The sequence below is a fragment of the Toxoplasma gondii genome, chromosome VIIb (genome assembly GCF_000006565.2).
Source record: "Toxoplasma gondii ME49 chromosome VIIb, whole genome shotgun sequence".
NCBI classification, from domain to species: Eukaryota; Apicomplexa; class Conoidasida; order Eucoccidiorida; family Sarcocystidae; genus Toxoplasma; species Toxoplasma gondii.
Window position 1 is genome coordinate 3,804,502 of NC_031475.1, and position 22,647 is coordinate 3,827,148.

At 55.7% G+C, this 22,647-nt stretch overlaps 3 protein-coding genes across 3 annotated transcripts; 1 reads left to right on the top strand and 2 right to left on the bottom strand.

Moving 5' to 3' along the window:
• Positions 1 to 341: 341 nt before the first annotated feature.
• TGME49_257800 (polynucleotide adenylyltransferase) lies at positions 342 to 8,366 on the bottom strand (the record flags this gene model as incomplete). The annotated part of the gene is made up of 12 exons (XM_018781155.1): positions 342 to 1,057; positions 1,571 to 2,135; positions 2,548 to 2,626; positions 3,284 to 3,550; positions 4,039 to 4,128; positions 4,461 to 4,624; positions 5,006 to 5,077; positions 5,908 to 5,989; positions 6,500 to 6,571; positions 6,864 to 6,959; positions 7,078 to 7,375; positions 7,970 to 8,366. 12 exons carry the CDS (start codon positions 8,364 to 8,366, stop codon positions 342 to 344), a joined length of 2,898 nt encoding a protein of 965 aa, XP_018636990.1.
• Positions 8,367 to 10,969: 2,603 nt separating this feature from the next.
• Positions 10,970 to 14,905, top strand: HDAC4 (histone deacetylase HDAC4; the record flags this gene model as incomplete). The annotated part of the gene is made up of 4 exons (XM_002364972.2): positions 10,970 to 13,399; positions 13,697 to 13,860; positions 14,386 to 14,511; positions 14,830 to 14,905. The coding sequence occupies 4 exons, from the start codon at positions 10,970 to 10,972 to the stop codon at positions 14,903 to 14,905; spliced, it is 2,796 nt and encodes a 931-aa protein (XP_002365013.2).
• Positions 14,906 to 16,460: 1,555 nt separating this feature from the next.
• Positions 16,461 to 22,446, bottom strand: TGME49_257780 (hypothetical protein; the record flags this gene model as incomplete). The annotated part of the gene is made up of 2 exons (XM_018781154.1): positions 16,461 to 20,913; positions 21,386 to 22,446. The coding sequence occupies 2 exons, from the start codon at positions 22,444 to 22,446 to the stop codon at positions 16,878 to 16,880; spliced, it is 5,097 nt and encodes a 1,698-aa protein (XP_018636989.1). The 3' UTR covers positions 16,461 to 16,877.
• Between the last annotated feature and the right edge of the window lie 201 nt (positions 22,447 to 22,647).

Genomic DNA, 22,647 nt, shown 5'->3' on the forward strand with positions numbered 1-22,647 from the left:
TCAGCATCCGACGGTTACCACGCATATACACACATTAAATCACTAAAGGAAAGTAAAGCCCTGCAGACGGACGGCAGGCAAACCAACGCAGCCGGGGAAAACAAGCAAGCAAACAGTGCCAGGGGAGAGGGACACTCCGTCGCCACTTAACGAGCCCCGCGTGTCACAAACAACGAACCGTGGTATCCGACAGACGATCACTTGGAACAGGAGAAACGAAAGCGACCACTGAAAAACAAACGATTACGAAGGTAGCGCTGTGTGCTCGTGCCCACGGTAACAATGCGGCCCAACCAAAATGGAGTCGTACAGTTTGCCAGTGTATCCACCGTCTCTTCGTTTTAATTCTCTCTCGCCTGTCTCGGCATTGGCCCTTGGGAACTGCGAGGGTTGCCACATCCACTTGTAGAAGGAGAATGACACGCATGAGGAGCAGAGGACGGAGGAGGAAAGCACGACAAAGGTGGACGAGAGACGAAGCGGAGAGGTGAATGTGAGGCAGTCACAAAAGAGTGGAGGAAAGGAGATGAAAGTGCTCTCCTGTTGTCATCAGACGCGCGCCGCCGGGCCGATCTGCTCTGCGCTGACGGTGAACGGCTGAACGAATATGAATAGTGAACCTGAGGGGATACCGATGAAGGGGACGGTGACACAGGCACCGAGGAGGACGATTGTTGGACCGAAGGGCTTGGCTGCGCAACGCGGCATAAATGGCAATTTGCTTCATCAGGGAAGAGCACGGAAGATGAGGAACTGAAATAAGGAGCTGTCACTGGTGTTAGATGGACCGAGGAAGGCGCGGATACAGACGAAGAAGCGACTGAATGGAGCATAGGCGAAACCTGAGATGTCGGTTTGTCGAGGCTTTCAACGAGGCCAAGAGACTCGCTATGACTCCCCCGAAAAGCGGCAGTGAATGATCGCGGTTGACCATTTCCCACATCATTTGTTCGACCAGAAGCGAAACCGTAAAAAGAACCACCAATTGAATCAGGACCTGACAAAAGGTTTCGCGAGGCGGCGAGAGCCCGAAGGCTAAGGCGACGACGAAGGCGATCTGCGCAAAAGCAAATGACGACAAATGCCTCAGCGCGTAAGACTTCGCCGCCTACCGCCTCTGACACATCACTGATGGATAAGAGTATATATATACGTCAGCATGCCCTGCAAGGAACTTAATATGTGTCCATCGAAACGACCACGCACGCAACCCGTGTAAATCTGTGCGGAACTGCAGATAGAACGCGCGGTCCACATATCAATTTATGTATCCTTCAATCTGCCAATCTATCCATCCGTCTCTGTATATATATACACGTGTTTACATACATATATTTACATATGGGTGTAGCATCTGGCCATCCACTGAGCAATATGCAAGAAAGAAAAGTCTTTCAAAGCGCAGGTCCAGCGATATCTGTCTGAACGTCAGACACACGTGTGGGACCACGTTGCTTGAAGAGTAACCGTAATGCGAAGCAGCGCCACGTTTCGGTGAACCGCTTTGAAGGACATCACCGTCAAATATGCATAAAAATGCTTCTCTAGCATAGGCAATCGCGTTCCTTACCAAGCTTTTTCCTGTGGTCGTGCTTCATCGGAGCTGGCGCACATATTTCCGTGAGCGTGGCGCCGGTCTCCACCAACGCCTCAGCCCGCTGAAATTCATCGCAGATGATTTTCCACGCTGCGGCGGAGAACCGATTCACCACTGCCCGCGTCAGAGGACACCGCATAAGGACGCGACGAGTCATGCTCAGGGATGACCCGATGTCTCCGCGCTCTTCGCAGGCATAACGCCGGTCTCGCTGCCTCCTGTTTTTGACTGCTTCTGATTCGCGTGCGCTGGAAACAAAGATGGCAGCCACGCTACGGTACCCGCCAGTCGTCGGAGGATTTGGCAATGCTCGCGGCTGAATTACCTCCGCTATCTCGTGTGAGGGAGCTGCAGATGCGAGGTAAGAGGCGGAAAGCGCCTCAAGACTCGATGACGAAGGCGAAAAGGGCGAGACTAGTGACGAAGAGGAAAAAGCAGGAAGGGGAGGACATACGGAGATCGACCCGTCGTAAACCTCGACAGTGACGATGGCACCGTCACAAGGGCTGAAGATCTTGCTGGAGCGTTTGCCGTAGAACTGCATGGACGACATAACATCACGCCGGGCAGCACGGGTTTCAGGGCAGCGTTGATGACACATGCCACGGGTGCTTTGGTTCCAACGCGAGAATGGCGACTGGGTGACCTCGGCAACATTGAAGCACAGTCCGGACCTAAAAGGGACAAGCTGTGGAAGCTTCGCTCCGCGTGATTCAACTGGGACACAAGTCAGACAATCAGACAGAAATCAAGAACAGACGAAGCACCTACGATAGACACTTAGACATACACAGGGAAAGAATGAGAGAGACGTGGCAACTGAGAAACAGAGCTGTTCGCCCAAACGAAGCGACGGTCTGGGTGCAGAAGAGTGCAGGGCGAAAATACGTTACCAGGGCCCAAAGCCGATGTTACACGACGTCATGCCGCCGATGGCGTGCTCGCCTTACCAGGAAGAAATCGTGAATTAATTCCCCGACAGTTTCTTTGTTATGGCCGTACTCCGGGAAAAGGTTCTTTCGGATGTAGCTGAGCAGTCAAACGCGTAAGCGACACGAAAACCACCGTCCAGAGCACGCTGCCGAGGACATACAGAGAATCCTTTTCGGCAGAACGAGAGCGAACCCGGCAAGCAAAGGCGTTACGAACTTTACTCGGACATGTTTACCCTTATGTGCATATGCATAGAATCGAATCAGACCTTGATCCCAGACATGAGTCTATATATATATATATATATATATATATATATATTCTACGTATATATATGCATGTATATATATATGAGCAGTTCGTACACGAATGCGTACACATGCTGCTAATCCGCGTGGCGCCTACTCATATCACATCGCGACAGGTGAACGATGTGTCGCTTGAGCGGCAGAGGCGCATCACCTCGTGCAAGTGGACAAGCGCTTACGATACGCATCAGGTTGTCGCGAGACACATAAGGAAATGTGAAGGACTTGTGGACTCAGAGAGAGCGATACCAGGCCTCAAGGACGGCACGCTCTGGTGACTACATGTGAAAGGGGATCCGCGGACGTGTTCACGCGTCTCAACATACAGCGGAATAAAGGGGGTAGAGCGCACGAGGGACACATACCAGAAACAGCGTCATATTTCCTTGCTGTTCAGTCGCTTCGTCTGTGGCTTCCTGTTTGCAGTATAACTTGCTCCGCTCACTCTATATCCGTGCAGAAAGGAAGAGGCTTCAGGCCCTCTGCCGGTGTTCTTGGTGCTATTTCGGGCTCTCTATCTGCAGCCACGTCTCTGCTTGTATCCGCATCTCTTGGCGTACAACCACCAACCTCGCCGTCGCTGAACATGGGAGTCAACCCCGTTGGACTGGATCCATCCGAGGTAGGCGATGAGGAAGACAACGAAAGAGAACATGGAGAAGGAGCAGCAGGGCTTGACGCCTTCGTGTGGTCGGTGTCAAGCAAAAGCGCCCTGGGATGCAGGACAGAAGCATACCAGGCAAATAGAGCAAACTGCTTCTCACAAGGGCCACGGCAGTGCCGCGCCACGACGATAGGAAATGTGACGTGGTGAGACTGTATATCGTGCATAAATAGAATCACACAAATGCGTACAGAGGGCATACCTGACCAGACACATACACTCCTGGGATCCACACGCAACTGGGGCCTTCACCAAATGCGTCTTCTGCCTTCGCACACGACAAAGCGGTGAAACACATTTTGTTTCCTACCACACATCCGCATGTGGTCTCGTATAATTGAGCCTCTGACGCTAGCACCAAATGCGCATTCAGGCTCGTTCTATCTGGTAATGAGCCTGCCGACGTCAAGACGGTATTCACAGCCGCGTCTAGACACCCTCGGGAAAGAGTATATATATATATATATATATATATGTCCGTGTGGGTGCCAGATGCCAGGTCATAACGGCGAAACATCCAGGGCTCTGCAACTCACGTGTAGGGCGGCAGGATGGGAGGGCTTCGTTGTTGGAGGAAGAAGAAAAGTTGAAGCATGAGTGTATATGTGCTAAGTGTGCCTTCGGCTCTGAAAGAGAAAGCGGCATACGTGAAGGGGCAGTGGTCGACACTCGTGCAAGTAGGGGAGCCAATGCCATACAAGACACAGGTCCGTCCAACAGAGGCAGCGTTCGATCGCCTTTACATCCCAGTATTTACGGCACCCCAAGTGCCTCATGGCCTCCCCTGCGCCCGGGTGATAAGCACTCGCTATCACTCTGGTTGGCGCTGAGTGTCGCCAGTGTCGCTGGCCCCTCCAGGCATTCGCATTTGTCTCTGTGCAGGCAGCCTCGGCTGGGTCTCCTCCGGTTCATCTGCGTCACTTAGCTCTGTTGGCTTCGCGGTCGATGTCAGTCGCACCTGTTGTTGATATTCCGCTGTGTCGCCCAGTGTTTGATAAAGCGTCCTAAAGGGCGGACGCGGTCATCGATGGCGCCGAACGTCTCGACGAAAATAGAATTCTCGAGCGCCGTGCAGTTGTTCACGCTAACGTCAATGAGGCCTTTTCCGTGGGCGTTGCACACCTCCGCACAGAGCACCAAAAGGCCAAGAGACATACAAGGTGAACGTGACGGATGGAGAAGTCTCGACAAGCAGGCGTTCCGTCACGGTTCGCTCTGGGAAGGAAGCCAGGAAGAATCTTTTTATGGGCACCACGTGCGGAGAGCGAATGCGGAGATACGGACCTAGGTGGGCGTCGATAGGCGAGAGAGAAGCACAGAAAACTGAAATACGGAAGGGACGAGGAAAACATTCGCAGACGAGAGCAGAGGGTACACGAACGAGACCTGCGCGTCAACGTCACGGAGACGACAAGCTCCAAGAAGAGAAGCACCGCACAGAAGACCAAGAGCAAGACTGGTGTAGGAATAATGACGATAACGAACAACGAAAGGTGGACATACTTTTGCTATCGGAACTTGAGCTGGGACGACAGTTGCCTCGCCAATACGGTGGCGCTCAACGAGCTCTTTGACCTGCAAAAGCGCCAACAAACAGGCGGCAAAAACACGTCAGTGCCAACGTTTTTGTACACATGCACGTATCTATAAATATGCAGATGCGTACACACCTATATGTATATCGAAATACCCCCTTTGTCAGCGAGACAAAATTGAGGGGAAACAATTCGTCTGTATTTTGGTATCGACACAAAATCCAGTATGACGTATCTCGCGCCACACTGTTGTAGTGCTGCGGGAGCCGTTTGCAGGGCGACGACAGAATGCTGATGATCCGTTTCATGGGTTGGCAATGGGAGTGCCCACCCGTTCATGTCCCGAGAATAGCAAAGCCAGTATGGTGCCTTCAGCACGCGAGCCAAGGTACCAGAGTGCAGCAGCCAAAAGGAATAGGTAGAAATAATTCCAGAGGTCGAGGTACTGGGCTGGAGAGTCCGGCACAGCCACATGGAGGACGGCTACGGACTGCCGAAGATTCTGAAAGCGAAGGCGCGAGAGATACAGGTACGCACACGCCGAAAGTGCAATACAAGGGCGACCGCCAGCAAACGGCGGAACCAGACGTCCAGTGCGGTGCAAAACGCAAAGGAGACTAACAGGCACGTAGCACGCGACAGCCACCACCGGAAGAGTGTGCGATTGTGAGTCGGAAGAAGCGAGTGTGTAACGAAGGGTGCATGCTGAACTCAAAACGCTCAGAATGACCCGACGGGGCTGGCAGGTTACGGCCGTCGAGCGAAAGGCGGTGTCGTCTGGCCAGATGTATTGCCGGTGTCATGCAGGGCTTCTTCCCGTGTATCGTCTCCAAACACGTATACAAAATGTCCGATCCCGCCAGGCCTTACCACGCGAAGTTTCGCCCGTTGGGCGAGACGGCCTTCGCAGCCGCTGAGGACGAGACAGGAGTCGACGTCGCTTCCGCGGACCCTGGAAGACAACGACAGGGATCACAACCGCTCATGAAAAAAAGTGGAAAGTCGAAGTAATGTGACAGAATCAAACGAAGCTAGGCTCCAGCTCAGCCCTCGAGAGACTGAGGGCAACCACCCCTGAGATGGCCGCGCAGAGCGTGACGGGGCGCAACTGAACGTGACAGGGAGGCAGGTCTCGCTGGCGTCTGAGATGCCGCGAAGCGTGGATCAGTTAGTGCCTTAGGCGCGAAGACGGAAAACGAGGCGCAGAGCCTAACAGAGAAGGCGACGGAATAGACGAGCGGCCTCCAAGGAGGCGAAACGTCGGCCCACGTCTGCTGCCCGTTGGAGGCCAATTGCCGAATGCGCAGTGGAGCACTGGAGTGCGGTGGGAACATGCAAGTGTGGGCGACGTGCCCAGGGCACATGAACCGAAACAAAGAGGTGGCAGTGGTGATCTACAAGCAGCCGTCGAACTGTCCCGCGCATCTGACGTGTCTCTGGGCGTCTCGCGCATGCTGCTTACCAGAAACCATTTGCGCAGGAGCCGAACGGGACAAGCTGGCCGCCAATGTGCTGACGGAGCAGTGGGCCAAGCCTGCAAAGAGATCCCATGCGCGGACAAAAGGTGCGAGAGTCGCGTCCCCGCATACGTTTGATCCCAATGCAAAACGCACACAGAAGGCGACTGCCAGTTGACGCCTGCGCAAACTGGGTGAGTCACACCCGCTTCGAGGGAGATATGTGAGCCTGTCATAGGACAGAGAATATAATGCAAACGTACGGCCGACGCCCGCAACGTCGCCAAATGAATATGCATAAACATTTGGAAATCACGACGCCCCTTGAAGCCACTGCAGGTCAAGCCAAAATGGACAGGAGCGACCTACGTGTCCAAGAGGTACTGCTTTTGCAGGAACTGTTGCTCATCGGGGAGCATTCGCTGGTCGATCTCCAGCAGCTGCGCGCCCAGCTGCGCCTTGTACCTGGCGCACACACCACGATAAACGCACGACGAGAACAACACATCGGGAGAAGACTTCCCACGTGGAAACGAGGGGACGCTGGAGTCTGAAGAAAAATCCAACACGGTTGCAGACTTACTCGTGAGCACCTGTAGATGGGCTACGCACATTGGATGCATCGTGAGCCTCGATGGACGGGAGTGAGGACAAGAGGCGAGCCCCAGGTGGCGACGCCGGCGAGAGATGTCGCGATGAAGCACACGACACAGACGCGGAAACTACGAAGCCATTGGGGGCAGCGCACACACTGCGCTTAAACGCTAGCAAACCAGACGGCGGCCCGTGGGCCGCCGAACTGCCTGTGAGGATGAAGCGAGGCGATGCGGCAGTCGCAAGCGGACAGGATACGGGGGCCAGGGCGAAGCGCGACGTCGAAGCTGAACGCGACAGCAGCATCGAAGACAACAGCGAACCCTGAGGTAGGAAAGAGAACAGTTGCATACAAACCTCCAGCCGCTGCATGCGTCTAGGTCGGGATGCTACAAAATCCCCAACAACACGGTCGGGTGCATGCAGCGAAGCGGCCGTGAATGCCATGCGCCACCGCGGCGGGTGCCCATAGAGCAGTACCCGCCCAGGTTGCACACGCTGCAGAAGTGGCGCCGGGCGCCGAGCAACAGAGGCAGGCTCGTGAGACCCACAAGTAGAGGGAGAAGCGACAGATGAGACTGGGCGAGCAGACGGAGAAGCAGAAGATGCAGACGAACCGCGAGGTGCCGATGACGAGAAGGAAACGGAAGTCCAGGCTTCGAAAGGCGAAGTACCAGAAGATGCTAAGAAAGGTCGAGAACTATAGACCGAAGAAGAGAGGCCCATGTGCGAAACATCAAACCCAGCACAGGGACTGGAGCGCACGTCCATGCGCAGGGCCTCAGAGTGCCATGGAGGAAAGTATGGGTAGGACACCTCCTGCCTGCATGGCATGGGATCGACCACGCGTCGCCCTTGCATCTGCCATTCGCGTTTTGTACCGGCTTGGGAGCACCTTAGAGGCCCAGGAAGAAGCTTGCAGGCCGCGCCGTTCGGTGTCTGAAAAACGGCGTGGCGCCCGCTGCTCCCGCGAGCGCTTCGGCAGCTCCCTTTAAGAGTTGGCGAGATGGTGGTGTGGGTACATGCAGCTCCTCCTTCTGCGGCATTCTCCGTTGACAGACGCTGCGGGATCGACTGCCGGGTTCTCGCAGTCGAAAGGCGTCCCGCGTGCTCGGCAGTCGAATATCGCCCAGACACGAGTGGGTCTCGTCGTGAGGTTTGGAGACACCCATGTGAGGCGCCCGCGTCTCCCCGCCACAGATTCGCTCCGCGGAGTGACCGTCCAAAGGTCGCCGAAAGGCTGCTCATGCTTGCTGAGGAAGCGACGCTGTTTCGCATGCAGACTAGATGCGAACAAACAGCAGCGCCACCGTCTCATGCGGCGGCTGTTTGGACGGGCGAAAAGCAGTCAAGACGGTGGTGGAAATGGAGGGCAGGATGTCACACAAGACCCGCCGGAGCAGGGCAGAAATAACGGGTCCACGTTGTCACTAACTTGGGCGGCCTAAATGTCGGCCGAACGTTCGTGTAACACGCGCTGTTTCCAGTGTTACAACAGGCCAGTGGCATTACGACATTAGGTCGGCATGCCGAGCTCAAGCGATGGCACTTGAGGCGCCTAATACAGGGTTGAGCAAGATGTGTCCTCAAGACGTAGACCAATCCGGTAGTAAGGAATAAGATAGTAGCTAGTCTACCGTATAAGATGTATGTTGCTTGACGAGTAGCACGACCTATAATAATCAGGGAGATAATACTACACACCAAAAAAAGCATTCATCCACTAACTAAATTTCGAGTCATGAACTGCTGACGAATTCGGGTATTCACAGCTCGAATCTCAGATAGTATACCTAGATTAATAAGAGTTGACATGTAGTGCAGATGGTCACTTGCAGAAGCAGCCAAAACGGGAGAGACATCTGTTATGCGGCGGTATGGTTGTCCGATAGGGACGTATACAGCAGTTACATGCTCACGGGAAAACCGCAGAGGGCTAATTGCAAGTGAGCGTGTGCTCCTGACGACAGATTGCGCAGGATGATGGACGAAGCGTTTTTCGTAAGTCGAAGAATAGAAACAGTGGCACAGGCATCAGCGAGTTCCGCAGGAACGTCGCACGTATACAGTTGGAAGACGCAGGAGTGATCGCTGCTCGCTGGGGGGATCATGCAGACGCCCGGCAAAAGATGTGGCACGTGAAAAAATACGTCACACCTTTTTCTGCAAGATGCACGTCTAGTTAAAGTCTACCACGCTTGCGCTCATACATGCATACGCACACCCAAACGTGCTACAGCAGCATCCTTCTATGCCTCCACGGTAGTCGTGCACTGCCCACGAGGCCCGACACAGGACTGCACAGTTGCGTTTCTTCTGCGTTTCCTCGCTCGGGGGTTCCATCGGAGTCATCTAGAAATGAAGCAAACACAAGGAAGGTGCAGCGCAGCGAGCAACAAAACATGAATCGATGTTCACTCCGCACAGACAAACAGCATAGGCTGCTCGAGTCAGCATGCCGTCCCTGAAAAAACAGACTTTTTTCGAGACATGTTTTGCGGTTTGTCACTCGTTGTACAATGGAAGAGACAGCCCTGACTTGCTGGCAGAGTGAAGAACCTAGTAATAACCTAAAAATTATTCGCGGAACGCATGCAAGCGCATGCGACGCCCCGCGCAAGAAGAGCACTCTGTCAAGCTGAATTGGGGGACGGGGCTGGAGGCCCTTGTCTTCTACCTATCCGTGTGTCAAGCTGAAATGTCCTCGGGAACCACGGGTGTTCTACAGAAACGAAATGCGATCCGTTTTATTTTGGTGTCCGCTTTTGAGTGGCTATGTTTAGATCGACCAATTTGGAATTTCCACTGCCCAGGCATCGAGTGACTCAACTCATAAGCATATGAGGGTTGCTGGGCTTCCAAGGTGTCAGCGTCGGCACGTAGACAAGACAACGTTTCTCTGCCCGTTCATTTGTCTCCAGCATCGCGGCATCGTTTCGCCCTCATGTCTACAAACTTTTCTTCCCACACCAAAACGCCTTTTCCTCCTTCGGCTTCCGTCTCGATAGAAGCTACTGCTTCTCTTCGTGTAAACTGGCCTCGTTGAGTCAGTTTGAGGGTCTAGTCAATTCGCCGTCATCGCTTTGCTTTTTGTTGGTGTGTTGCTTCAGACATTCTACCCAACGCCAAGTTGCACTGCGCCATCGCTTCGTTAATAATGGTGTAGCACATCCCTAGTGTGTTTCCGAGCTACGGGGGTAGAGGTTTACAAATGGTTTCTTCCCGCACACCACCCGCTCGCGATTGTGGTGTACCTTATGTCGCGAGACCTTGTTTCAGTTCACGTTTACTTCGCACTGGTTTCCGCTGGCATCTGTGCTTTGGTAGATGGTCCTTCGCTCTTTTCAGGGTATCGGTTCCTCCTTTTTCTCCCAACCTCTTCCCCTGTAGGATCTCACCCGCACACGCCGTTCTCGTTTTCTGCAGTTCAAACAATGAAGCTCCAGCGGCAGGAAAGACGAATTCCCTCTCCGTGCTAACAACAGTGAAATCTCCCTCGTCTCCCCTCAACTCTGTCACAATTGTAGAAAATCCACGGATCTCGCTCCACAGATAAAAAACGTGTTTTTTCTATACATATATATACCTATGTATATATATATATATATATGGTGGTAGAGATTTGAGCCTCTGGACGCCTTACGCACGGGTAAACGGGTCAGATCTTTCTCGTCTTTTGTGCTGTGAAAGGTGTTTGACCTCATGTTTCGCTATGACCTATAAGTTCTCCATCGCGGATTTCTTGCGTGACCCCTACTTTCGGAGAAACACACGAAAGTGACGCCGAGGGCGGACGCGAGTGAACTATCCCTCTCCACCTGTCGTTACCGTATGGCATCTGTCACGCGCTACGGCGTAGATCGTTCGGGGAGTGTGCGACCATGGGCCACCCTCCTCCTTGGACGGCATCACCTCTGTTTTTTCTTCTCCTCTTCTGGCATGCACCCCCTTCACTAGTCTCCTCCTGTCTTCATGCTGGCCACGCCCTGCACGTCCATCCCGCCCACAATCCCTCGCTGCCTCCTCTCTCCCTTCCCAGCGACCGGCCAGGCGCCGCCGGTGACGGCCAAACAGGTGCGTCTCTTGTGCACAACGCGAGAGCGGCCCTACCGCTTTGTGCCTCTCGTGTCTTTGCCGGCGGGGCCCTGCAGCCCAGCACGGCGGTGCCTCCTCGCACCCAGCCGCTTCATCGATGCGCTCGCCGTTACGCGCCTTCAGGCAGGCTGTTGCTGAAGCCCAGGCTGGGGCTAAAGGCCCTGCCCATCCATGAGGTTGCTGAGGGACGTGCCGAGCAAGAGGACAGGGCACGGCCTCCGGATCCTTCTGTCTCAGGGAGGACATTGACGTGTGTGACTCTACGGACAAAGGAGACATGCAATGACGCAGACTGTGGAGGGTTAGCATGCCGAACTGGAAACGCGACAATCGCTGGGCGCGGGGCCCGCGCGAGCGATGGAAGGCAACCCCCGACGAAGCAAGAAGGTGTTTTCCCGGTTGCTACGTCGTTTCGTTTCTCCTCTCGCTCACTTCGATCCTCGACGCCACTCTCCCGTTATTTTTTGTCTTCTTCGCCGTCAGAAAATAAGTTTGAATTTCACCATTTCTTGTCCTATACTGTTACTGCTGAACTGCCTACCTCTGCCTTCACGTTTGTGGATGCACCACAGAGTCTCACATCTTGCGCTGACGTCTGGAGTCACCCGTGCCGCGCCTTTGTCTTTTTTCCTCTACAACGGAGTAGAACGTCAGTCGGCTTCTCGCCGAGTAGCCATTCGATCCGCCCTTCACCTCGCCGTTGGTTTTCGTCGGTGAATTTGTGCGCCCTGCGGGCTTCGTTTGGTTCCATCGCCTCCTCATGTTCGTCCCCTGTAGGTCCTGACCATAGCTCATTGACGGCGGTAGCGATCACTCGTGCAGTGAGGTGTTTCCCTTCCCACTCGGCTCCTTTTCCCCCCTCTTCGTCTTGTGACCTGCTGTCTGCATCATCGCCCTCACATGCGTCTCTGCCTGCGTGTTCTGCGTCTGCCTCGTCGTCGTCCCCGCCATCTCGAGCAAGGCCCACAGTGTGTCTTTACGTTCCACGCACGCACTCACCGCGTCCGCCTCGGTCTGTGGGTTCCGCGGCTTCACCGTCTTCAGGTGGCCCTCGTGTGAGCCAATCCGAAGGGACTCCTTCCGGCCCCGTTGATTCACCTTTGTCCCCGACGTCACGTGGGTCCTGTTCGTACTCCACCCCGTCTGTTTCCTGCCCAGGCGGCCTGTTACTGAGTCTCCCTTCGGTGTCTCCCGTCTCCCTGTCGACTTCGCTCCGGCACTTCCTCGTCTCGTATACTTCTCCTTTCCCGGCCAGATCTCTTCCGCTCATTTTCGTTGATGCGGGCCTGTCGCTCGCTTCGGACGCCTCCCTGCACGCTGCGAGGCCTGTGGGTCTCTCCCAAGAGCACAGAGAGACGTGTGCGTCGGCGCTCGGCTCCCTCATAGACACAGCAGTGGCTAGCAACGCTGTGGCCCAGACGAGCTGTGAGTGCCGACCGCGAGGGCTGCCTATTGTATACTCACCTCGCCTGGTTCCTCCCTCGTTCCCGCGCAACCATTGTCTCCAGCCTCAAAAACTAGGTCGGCTTTTTTCTTTCTTAACTCACCCAAGCGGGGCGTCGAATCTGCGAACACCCGAAAGCGGAGTTACTAAAACCTGGGAGGCGAGAGAAGCCGAAATCGCGAAAGCGACCAGTGGCGTCGAAGGCAGCCACGAGTTCAGATGGGACTATGTTACGGTTCACTCCGACCTACGACCCAAACGCCTTAACAGTGATCACCCAGTAACGAAGGCAGGCATCGGCGTTGGGGAAAATAGGGGAAGGGAGAAGAATGGAGAAGACGGACGCCCATCTGAAGCCGGATGTGAGAAGTCCACCTCACCCTCCCACGCCTTATCCCCATCTGCCTCTGTTCCTCATGGCCCAGTAGATGCAACCAGACAAAACGGCTGTGGGCGAGACGATCCCCCAAGGTGCACACACCCCGCAGGTGTTCAAGTGACTGCAGGGAACGAGCTCAACAGAAACCCATTGTTGGCGGGCTCGCACGACCAGCACATGGACAGCACACGAGCGACTTTGGGCACCTCCGTTTCTTCCTGCTTCTCCCTCTTTTCGCCAATTCATGACGCCGACGTCACGCGCGCTTGGCTCCAAGTTGTACACGCACCCGAATACGTCTGCGCAGCTTCGGCAGCGGTCCTGAGCGAAGAGGAGGAACGCAAAATCGGATTCCCAGTCACTAAGGGCTACGCAGACAAATCGCTTGCAGAGGTGCGACTTCAGGCAGTTCGTTTTCGTTACCCGGCCCGACCTCTGCAACTTGTCTGCTTGCTACGTCTCAGTCGATCCCTGCTAAACACTGTCAATTTCTTCCAGACACTGACTCTTGCCGACCGCTTCAGAGGCCCGTCGGTCCGCTTGCTTGTTTTTCAGCACATTTGATTTGCGTCAGTGCGCTGGGTTAGAGTTTCCAGACCCTCCAGCGTCCGTCGCGTGCTTACAGCCTCCCTGACTCACTCATATTTACTAGGTTTTTGTGTTCTGCCCTTTTCTTCACGTCTCGCGCAGGTCTCCTCGACTGTTCTGGGCACGTGGCTCGCCTTCCACTTCGGCCTCGCGTGTGTGGTTGGCGGGGGAACACATCATGCAAAGACGGATAGCGGAGGCAAATTTTGTGTCTTCAACGATGTCGCTGTAGCTGCAGCGCTCGCACTGAAACAAGGGATCGCGGAGTAGGTCCATGCACCTACTGCTCGGAAACAGAATGACCACAAGGCACAAACCGGTCAAAAACAGCGACCGCGAAGCACAGTGTGCAGACTCCACCGACACAGCTCTGACCGAGCGTAGACGCTTTCCCTCTTCTCCAGGCGGTGTCGCTCTGCCATCGACCGAGGTTCAAATCAAATACGCGCTAGCTAGCACCGTATCTCCAGCGAGTCGGGGAACAGGAAGTGCAGTGGCCCAACTGCAGGGCAACGTAACCCGAGAGGATGAGCAACGGCAGCGCCTGTGGGGGCGCACCGCGCCCTATCGTTGTTTCTCGCCAGCCCCCGATGGGTTTAATCCTGTATCTCTTTGCAATCAAAAAGCGCCGCTTGTGGCAGTGCTGGTCACCTTTGCTCCTGGTTCGCTACCATTATGTGTTCCTTTCCGTCTGCCTCGCATGCGAAGTGTCCTACCGTGTGTGCCTTTTGCTGCCTCTCACGTCTCTGCCGTCTCTTTCCTTCGCTTTCCCCCCGGCGGTGGCTCTGCAGGCGCATCCTCATTCTGGACCTCGATGTCCATCAAGGCGATGGAACCGCCGAGATCTTCTCAAACGAGCCGCGGGTGAAAACGGTGTCCATTCACTGCGAAGATAACTTCCCCTTCCCCAAAGCACAGTCAGTCTGCCTGCGTGGCGCACTCTCATCAGCACTGCGCAGAGGCATCTCCCCCCGCGGCACATCATCTGTGGTGCTTTCTGTCTTCTGACTAAGGATCCAGCACGTACATATATATATATATATATATATATATATATATATATATACTCGGATACCCTACCATGAAACTGAGCATCCATATACGCTCATGGCCTAGGCTTCTCTTTGTTATGGCAACCCTTGATACTGTCGCATGTGCCTCCTTTTGGGGCACTGGCTACTTGCTCACTCCCGATTCTATTTCGTGGCAATGTAAACTTTCATTGTTATTTCCAGGTCGGACGTCGACATTGGACTCCCAGCGGGAACGGGTGACGAAGTCTACCTGCGTCAGTTAAACGAGGTAGGCTGAACACGCAGATGGTCTTGGGCACCTGGCGCTAGTGTCGGAAAAGCAAAGACAACGATCATTTCTACACTCCCTTCCACGTGCTGTGATTCTTAGCAGTCCGTGGTAGTTTCCTCAGATCCGTGAACCATAAAATTTTTCGGATACCAGCACGCACGGATGGGCAAATCTCCTTCAGCTCCATTCACATACACAAGCATTGCTACTCATGATCCACACACGTGGATGCGCGTCGTTGTGTACCGATTATGCACGCATGCATGTACATATGCAGACACATGTGAACTGCTACAGTCTTATATTGGAATGGACGTGTATTTGAGTCAACGGGCCTTCGTGTCGCCTGTCTAAAACAATAGGTGCTTCCTCGCGTTCTCCTGGAGCATCGTCCGACGCTTATCCTCTACGTCGCCGGCGTGGATATCCACGAGCAGGATACCTTCGGTAACTTCCAAATCACCGACGCGGGTCTGCGGATGCGGGAAGAGCTCGTGTTCTCCCACTGTCTCCGCTACAACCAAGCCATTCTCCGTCACAGAAGGCAGATCGAGGCGCGTCTCCGCTCGCCTGACGCGGAGGAAAAACAAGCGAAACATCCACGTGAGCCCAGGACAGCAGAAGGTCAAACCAGCAACTCTTCCGGCTCGCAGACTTCGAGCCCCGAAGATCTCTTCAGCCGGTCGCCAGGCCGCAGTCAGACGTGGGAAGATCTTGGAGAACGAGAGGTACCAGTGGAGCAGAGAGTGGGCGTGAGCGGGCACGAGGTGCAGGGAAACGCAGGCTCGCTTCCAGACCGAAAAGAGTCACGAGATGCACGCGCTGTCCACGCGGAGACACTTAAAACGGTTACGCATGCAGACACCTGCCACCCTGTCGCTATCTGCTCTGTTGTCGCCGGGGGCTACAGCGATGACATCGCTCACACTGTACGGAGGCACGCTATTCTTTTTCAGTAAGTCGAGAGGTTTATATGGCGGTGGACCTTTCCTTACCGCAGCGAATTCGGGCCCACTGCAAGGACGTGAGCTGAACCTGAGTACACATTGGCACTGCTTGGTTCTTCCTTTGTCTTCTTTTTTGCTGGTCGCGACGCGCCTGGGCACATGCTCGTCGCCTCGTTTGATGGCATGGGAACTCCTTACCCTGTCCTCCGCTTTCATCGCTGCCTCAACTTTTTGTGTCGTCCGTTCTTCGCCTACGATGTCTTAAGTTTTCTTTCCATGCTTCTCTGTGTCAATGTCTGCAATTGCACGCGCCCCGTTAGGACCGCCGCTCGTTTCTGGAAGGACCGCCGGTATCCAGAGTTCTACCGCCCCCCGTACAAGGCCTGGAGCTCAGAGTAACCGGGTTGTGCGGAAGAGAGGTTTCGCCCGGACGACCCGCCTGCAACTCTCCTCCATGCTGGAGACCCAGAACCATTGCTCGTGTGCGACCTGCGCCATTCGCGTCTGCCTTGTCCATCGCGTAGCATCACTTCTCGCAGATTTGCCCGCCGTCAGGTTCTATCGCAGCCCCTTTTTCGACCGTTTTTGTTACTCGCTCCCTCCCCCTTGTTCTCGTCCGCGTTCGGTGACGGTTTTATTCTTGTGCGTCTCGTCGCCCTGTCCACGCAGACGTCATTTGAGGAGCTTCGTCCGTTTCCACATTGTGCAGAGAAGAAATGTTTCGAGGGCTTTACCCCAGCGCAGATGTTGAATTGCCCAATGATTCCCCCCTTTCGACGTCACGTTTGTCCTCTCCCTGAGTTCGCTTCTCGGGGATTCGTTTCTGCCACGTCAACGCCATGCACGTGCGGGACTGCCGACATGCGTTTTTGTCATCTACTCCGTGAAGTGGCCTTGTCGCGATTGCCGCGAATCGCGTACAATGCAGGCTCCTTGGATCTTTGCCTCAGCTGCAGGAACTCGAGCTGACTCGTCCTCGCTTCCCTGATTGGCTTACGCTGCGTGTGCAGTCGTGAATCGAGTTCTGCGGCTCAGGGAGTTTCATCCACAGTTTTCTGTTCGATCATGCGCGCCTTTGACTCATCTTCGCCGTCGCTTCCTCCCTCGAGACACCACGAACCTTCTTGCCACTCTCCCACGCTCCCACAGTCGGCATCTCTACGCATCTTTCGCACTTTCGCCTCGGTCGCGTCCCGGTTCCCTTTTCGCTGGCACAGCCCCCGGCGCTCCTCAACTTCGTATTCCTCGCCTTCTTCCTCTCCGCCGCTCCTGGGCCAACACTCGGCTTCCACTTCCTCCCTTTCCCTGGCTTCTCCCCAGCTCGCGCAGTCCCACTCGTCGTCGCCTTCGGCCTCCGCTTCACCCATCCCACAAAACGCCTCCTCTGTCTCCCCACCGCGCTGCCGAACAAGTAGGCCAAACACAGGGGGCAATGCCGCCAGGCCTTTCTCGGGTTCCACAAAGACCGGAGCCGTCGAAGGCGACACCGAGAAAGCTTCCTGGCTCTGATTCGAGCAAACCCCGGTCTGGCATTGGTTTCCTTCCCACCTGCGTGCTCTCGGCTCCGCTGGGTCTAGGTCGCCTCCTTCCGCGCTCGCTAGAAACCCCTCCGCCTGGCGCCCTTGGCGCCCCACAAACGCGCCTTCCTGCCCCATCAGAAACTCGAAACTCCTGACACGTAAATCCACTTGTTCTCTGCCCTTAGTAGAAACGCCGCAACGCGCTAACTGGCCTGAAAGCTCCACAAACAGACTCCGCACGCCGGAGGCGGCTTCGGCTTCTCGGCGGAGGCGCCGGGCGAGCTGGAGACTCTCTGTGGTTGTCTCGCCTAGGCCGAGGCCAGACAAAAGAGACCCGTCTGCCTCCGGACCGGTGTGGGCCTCGGTCAGTTTTGTCTGCACCTTTCGGGGTTCCGATGCCTCCTCCTGGCTAGTGAGGGACGCAGGCGCGCCAGCGGGTCCACACCTGAGAGCTGGTTTTTGGGTAATCAGCGAATGCGCCTGGTCGTCCGAAGGCTTGTCTTCTTGTTTTTGTGTCTCTCTGGCTCGACCGTCTTCGTCTCCTGGGTCCCTGCCTGTGCCACTGACAGGTGGCATCGCTCTGTCCACGTGCCACTCTGGCAAATCGGGGAAGTCTAGCGCGTCCTCTCGGTCGTCTTCCTCTCCTTCTTCCTCTCGCAGCTCCAGCCTTACGCGGCGTGCTTCTTCGTCTTCGCTATCATCCCTCACCTCCCAAGCTCCTCTTGACGGATCCGGCGCCACCGCGCTCGGCGCCCCTCGCTTCCCTCTGACCGAAGCGGCTGCAGCCGAGGACAAGACGAACTCCTTCACGAGGCGCCTGTGTTGCCGTTGCCGCTGGATGCGTGGATGAGAAAGGAAAACGCGCTTCAACTCCCCCACGGCTAAGCGTCCCTTCGCCAAAGTCGCTCCGTCGACCTCGTCGTTGAAGAGTGGCACGGTGTCAGGCGAAGGCCTCTGTCTCCTTCCGTCGTCTTCCCCGAGGCCTTTATAGATTTCGAGCAAGTCCTGCTGGGGAGCAGGCAACGCCAGACAGCCTTTCCTCTCTCCTTCCTGCTTGCCTTCGCTCTCCTGTCCCCTTGTCTCTCGTTCGCCTTGTGGACCGCCGCCCGTGGCATCGGCTGGCTCTTCGCACCCGTCCTGCGGCACATCGTTCTCCCCTCCCTTTCTCCGATCTCTCTCTCGCTGTCTCTTGAAAAACAGTTGAAGCGCCTTATCACAGCTTTGCTGGGCAAATGCCAGTTGCTGCTGCGTCGCTTGAAGAACGTGGATCCACTCCGCATCCGTTTCCTCGTCTCCCGCTCCATCGGGGCCGCCCTCCGCCGTCTGTCTACCTGCACCCCTCGCCCTAGCCAGCTCGGACGCAGAGGCCGTGCTGGTCCCTTCGGGGCCCCGAGTGTCACGCGCGAGAAGCGCCGCATCCTGGCGAGAGCCCGCTCCGCGACACTTGGTGCACAGCTGCGCAGCGGCGAAAGACAAGGCCTCTCGCTCTCGTAGATCGTCTGTCCCACCAGCTGTCCGGGGGACCGAGGAAGAGCGGTAAGAAGCCATTGAACAAGACGGTGCAGTCGGGCCCAGACGAAGAAGTGCCAGAGCAGCGGCCACGTGTTGATTGAGCCTGCCGAGGCCCAGGCGAAGGTCGCCTGGTGATAGCAGAGCAGAAGAGTCACGGAACAGAGGAGACACATGAGGCGGACCGAGGCAGCAGGGTACCACGCGAGATCCCTCGTCCTTCGCGGGGTTTGATATCGCCTTAGCCGACTCGGCGTCTCGGCTGGGGCGGCCCGATGGTCTACGGCCGTTCGGCGAACACCCAGGCGAAGTCGGCAAATCAGACGACGCAGGGGCAAGGCGCGAAGGAAGCACAAAAAGCGGCGCTCGAACCCCCGTGGCTGCGAGACGTGCCCAGTCATAGAGAAGCGCACTTCTCAGTTGTCCTGTCGACTTCTCCAGTTCGCGCTCTGCAATCTTTAGTGCGAACAGAATGCCCATGAGCTGCAGCGTCGACCTCCACGAGGCACCTGTGAGACTGGCGATGGCTTCGAGGGCTTGCAGCGTCCTGGCCGCTTCGGCGACGGCAGTGCGGAAGACGTGAGCCAGACTCGAGAAGCGTGCTGGAGTTGAAGAACTGGGAGAGTGGAAAGACGAGGATTCATGGCAGGGACAAGCGGAACCGCTGCCGCAGTTGGTAGTCATAGTGGCAACGCGGGAGACGCAAAACGAGGGAGACGAAGAGAGAAAAGGCAAACCAGATGAGAGACCTGACATAGGAAGAGGCACCGCAGCGAGCCCCTCCCGGGAGATGCCGCTGGGAGAGATAGATACATCTGCGTTTATCGCCTCTTCTCCTGAGAACGTCGCAAGCGTGTTGTCGTTTCCAGTTCCATCCTGCTTCCTATCTCGCTCCACCTGTTTCTCTGTATCCTCCCCTTCACGGCTTCTCTCGAAGGAACTCTTTTTCTTTTCAGGATCCGAGTCGCGCTCTGCTTGCCCTCCCACGCTCGCCGTGCCCCCGCCGTCCATCTTGCTGACCTCCATGAGCTCGTCGAAAAGCGAACGAAGCCCGGCTGCAGCTCTCGGCTCCTTTGCGTCCTTCGTCGCACTTGCGCCCACGTCAAACTTCACTTCTTTGCTTCTTGCATTGCGCCTTGGCTTTCCGCAGAGTGCGGAACCGCCTTCCCTTCCTCCACAACCGGGCTCGGCCATTCGGCGCGAGGATTGCTGCCTCCTCATCGACAAAACCGGAGACGTGGACTCGTCACCTGGGCATTGGTGCAAGCGTAGCCCGCATTTGATCTCTAAGGGGCGCGAGCCACCCGTGGGCTCTGGCGCTCCGCCTACCGCCTCACATGCGGCATCCCAATACCTCACAGGCCTTGCGCCCATCTCAGAGGACGAAGCAACCTCGTCCAAGTTACCATCTGAAGATGGAGGACAGGACGCTCGCGAGACTGTGTCGGATATCAGCTGAAGAAGGCAAGTCTGAAAGCCTGCACACAGGTCTCGTTCAGATCGCCACACGTGCGAAGCGATGTGCTTCATGTTCGAGAGCGTGAAAGAATAGTCGGACTTTCTGTGCAGGCCAGCGAGAGACGCTTTCCTAGTGTTTTCCTCCTGAAAGGCGTTTGACGGCAAGATGCAGGCAGAGGGCATTCCCAATCTGGATTCACCCCTGATATCGCCAGCCACTTCCCGCCATATTTCTCGAAGCATGTCCCCCCAAGATACTCCACTCAAAAGGGCCTCCGTCGCCCGACGCAGGCCCCGACCGGTCCGCAGGCCCGTCTCGACGAACATGCGCCGCAACTCAGCCGTCAGCAAGGAGGAGAGAGAAGCCGGAGAAGCACCTGAAGCCGAAGAAGGAGACGTCTTGAGAGGGGACGCTGACGCGTTAGCAGGGCCACCTCCACCAGCGAATCGACGCGAGCCTGAACTGGTTTCTGTAGGGCTCGGGTCCCGAGCCGTGGAGACCTCGGTGACGGGTGCCGGGGCGTTAAGGAGAACCCAGCTATCCACTGCTCGATGTGTCACTGCTACCTCTTGCGTCCACCTGGAATGCATACGCATTCAAATCATTTGAGCAAATATGCTATATACGTAGGTGTGTGTAGAGATTGTGGTGCATGGGTATATGCATATCTGTGCTGTCGGCAGGCGTCTTTCCCGCGGTATCGCCCTTTGAAGAAGGCGTTTCTAGTCAGGTGCGATGCGTGCATGGATTCGCAGAATGTGACGCCTCCTGGCGAGGAGGAAGAGAGACAAAAAACAGTGAGCACGAATGTGGCGATCTCGAAACCTATTTACATGAATGTGCACACACCAACCACGGGATGGACACATCACCGTACGCGATCTATGTTTTCGTATGTTCATATATATATATATATATATATATATATATAAATAAATATGTAGGTATGGTTGAAGCGACCATTAAGGTTTGAATATCGAGCGGTTTTAAGGAATCGATCATGGAGCTGTGCTCATGTGCATCTACGCACCGCAGCAGTACCCGTCCTCACCTGAGTATTTCCTTTATGTACTTCTGTTCAACGATAAGGAGCGAAGCCACTTTCTTCCACCTTCGAACAACAGCCTGTCTGGCCCAGGCTCCGAAAACGAAGGGCACTACAACTGTGGCGGCAGAAGCAGCAAGAAAAAGGGCTCCTGCCACACTCCCGAGAACGGCACAAACAGACACAACGGTGAACAGCGGGTGCCAGATGCTAGCCGTTCTCAGTCCAACACGTAGTTTGTTTCTAGCCAGGCGGTCACTCTCTCCGAAAAACGTTTCAAACAGAGCACACGAAGCAGGAAAGGCCAAGTCAGAAGTAGCGAGCAAATGTCGCAGAGCCACGAATGTCACGACAGCCACACCTAGGGCTGAAGCCACCGCACAAGTCCCGGTGAAAAGGTGAGCATTCAAAACGTAACTCTGCCTTGCGTCATCGTTTCTCTCAGACAAAGAGTATGAGGACGTTGTGTCACCCCTTGAAGCGCTGGTCTCTTTAGGTTCAGGTGTCGAGTCTTGTCCTTGAGAGGGGGATTGGACGTCCCCAGTTTCCGGCACTCCTTCGCGCGCCGGGTCGCGAGAGCCAACGGCTTGCTGTTGGGCTCCACTGTCCCCGAAGAGCGCCGTGGACCCGACGGCCGCGCCGGCCGCCGGCGAGGGGACAGAGTCCCTCTCCCCGTTATTCCGCGATCGACTTTGACGTCGGAAGGTGGCCAATGTTGGGAGGGTGGGGACGAAAAGGAGACGGTTATCCAGGGCGACAGTTTGGCATGAACGGAGAAGGAGAAACAGCGGATCCACGACTTCGTGGTAAAGGAATTCGAGAAGGCGGCGGCATGGAAGCCCAGCAAAAAGGCTGCTCGCGCTCTTCTCTTGGCTGTTGCATGGTGTATCTGCTGATTTCTCCCTCCCTCTCAAGATCCAGTGCCTTTTCCCCGAGGGTCCCGGGAGAAGTGTAGGAAAGCCACCGTCGCTAGTTGGGCGAGGAGACACTACAGGACAGTCTGAAGACAGCAAGACCGAGCCCAGGTCCCGCCGCCAGCCCCTCAAGGGCCCGAACGGTGACCGCATAGTTAGCAGAACGTTAGAAGCCGAAGAAGGGCAGCGAGGCGTGAGTGACTACGACGGGGAAAACTACGAAAATAGAGAAGAGAAAAAAACTACAGCTAGAACGGAAAGAGAGATGGCCAAGATGTGGAGAATCGCCAGATAAAAAGTGCCACGCAGAAATCTACCACTCACACTTCCCTCGTCGGCACACACTGTGAGCGG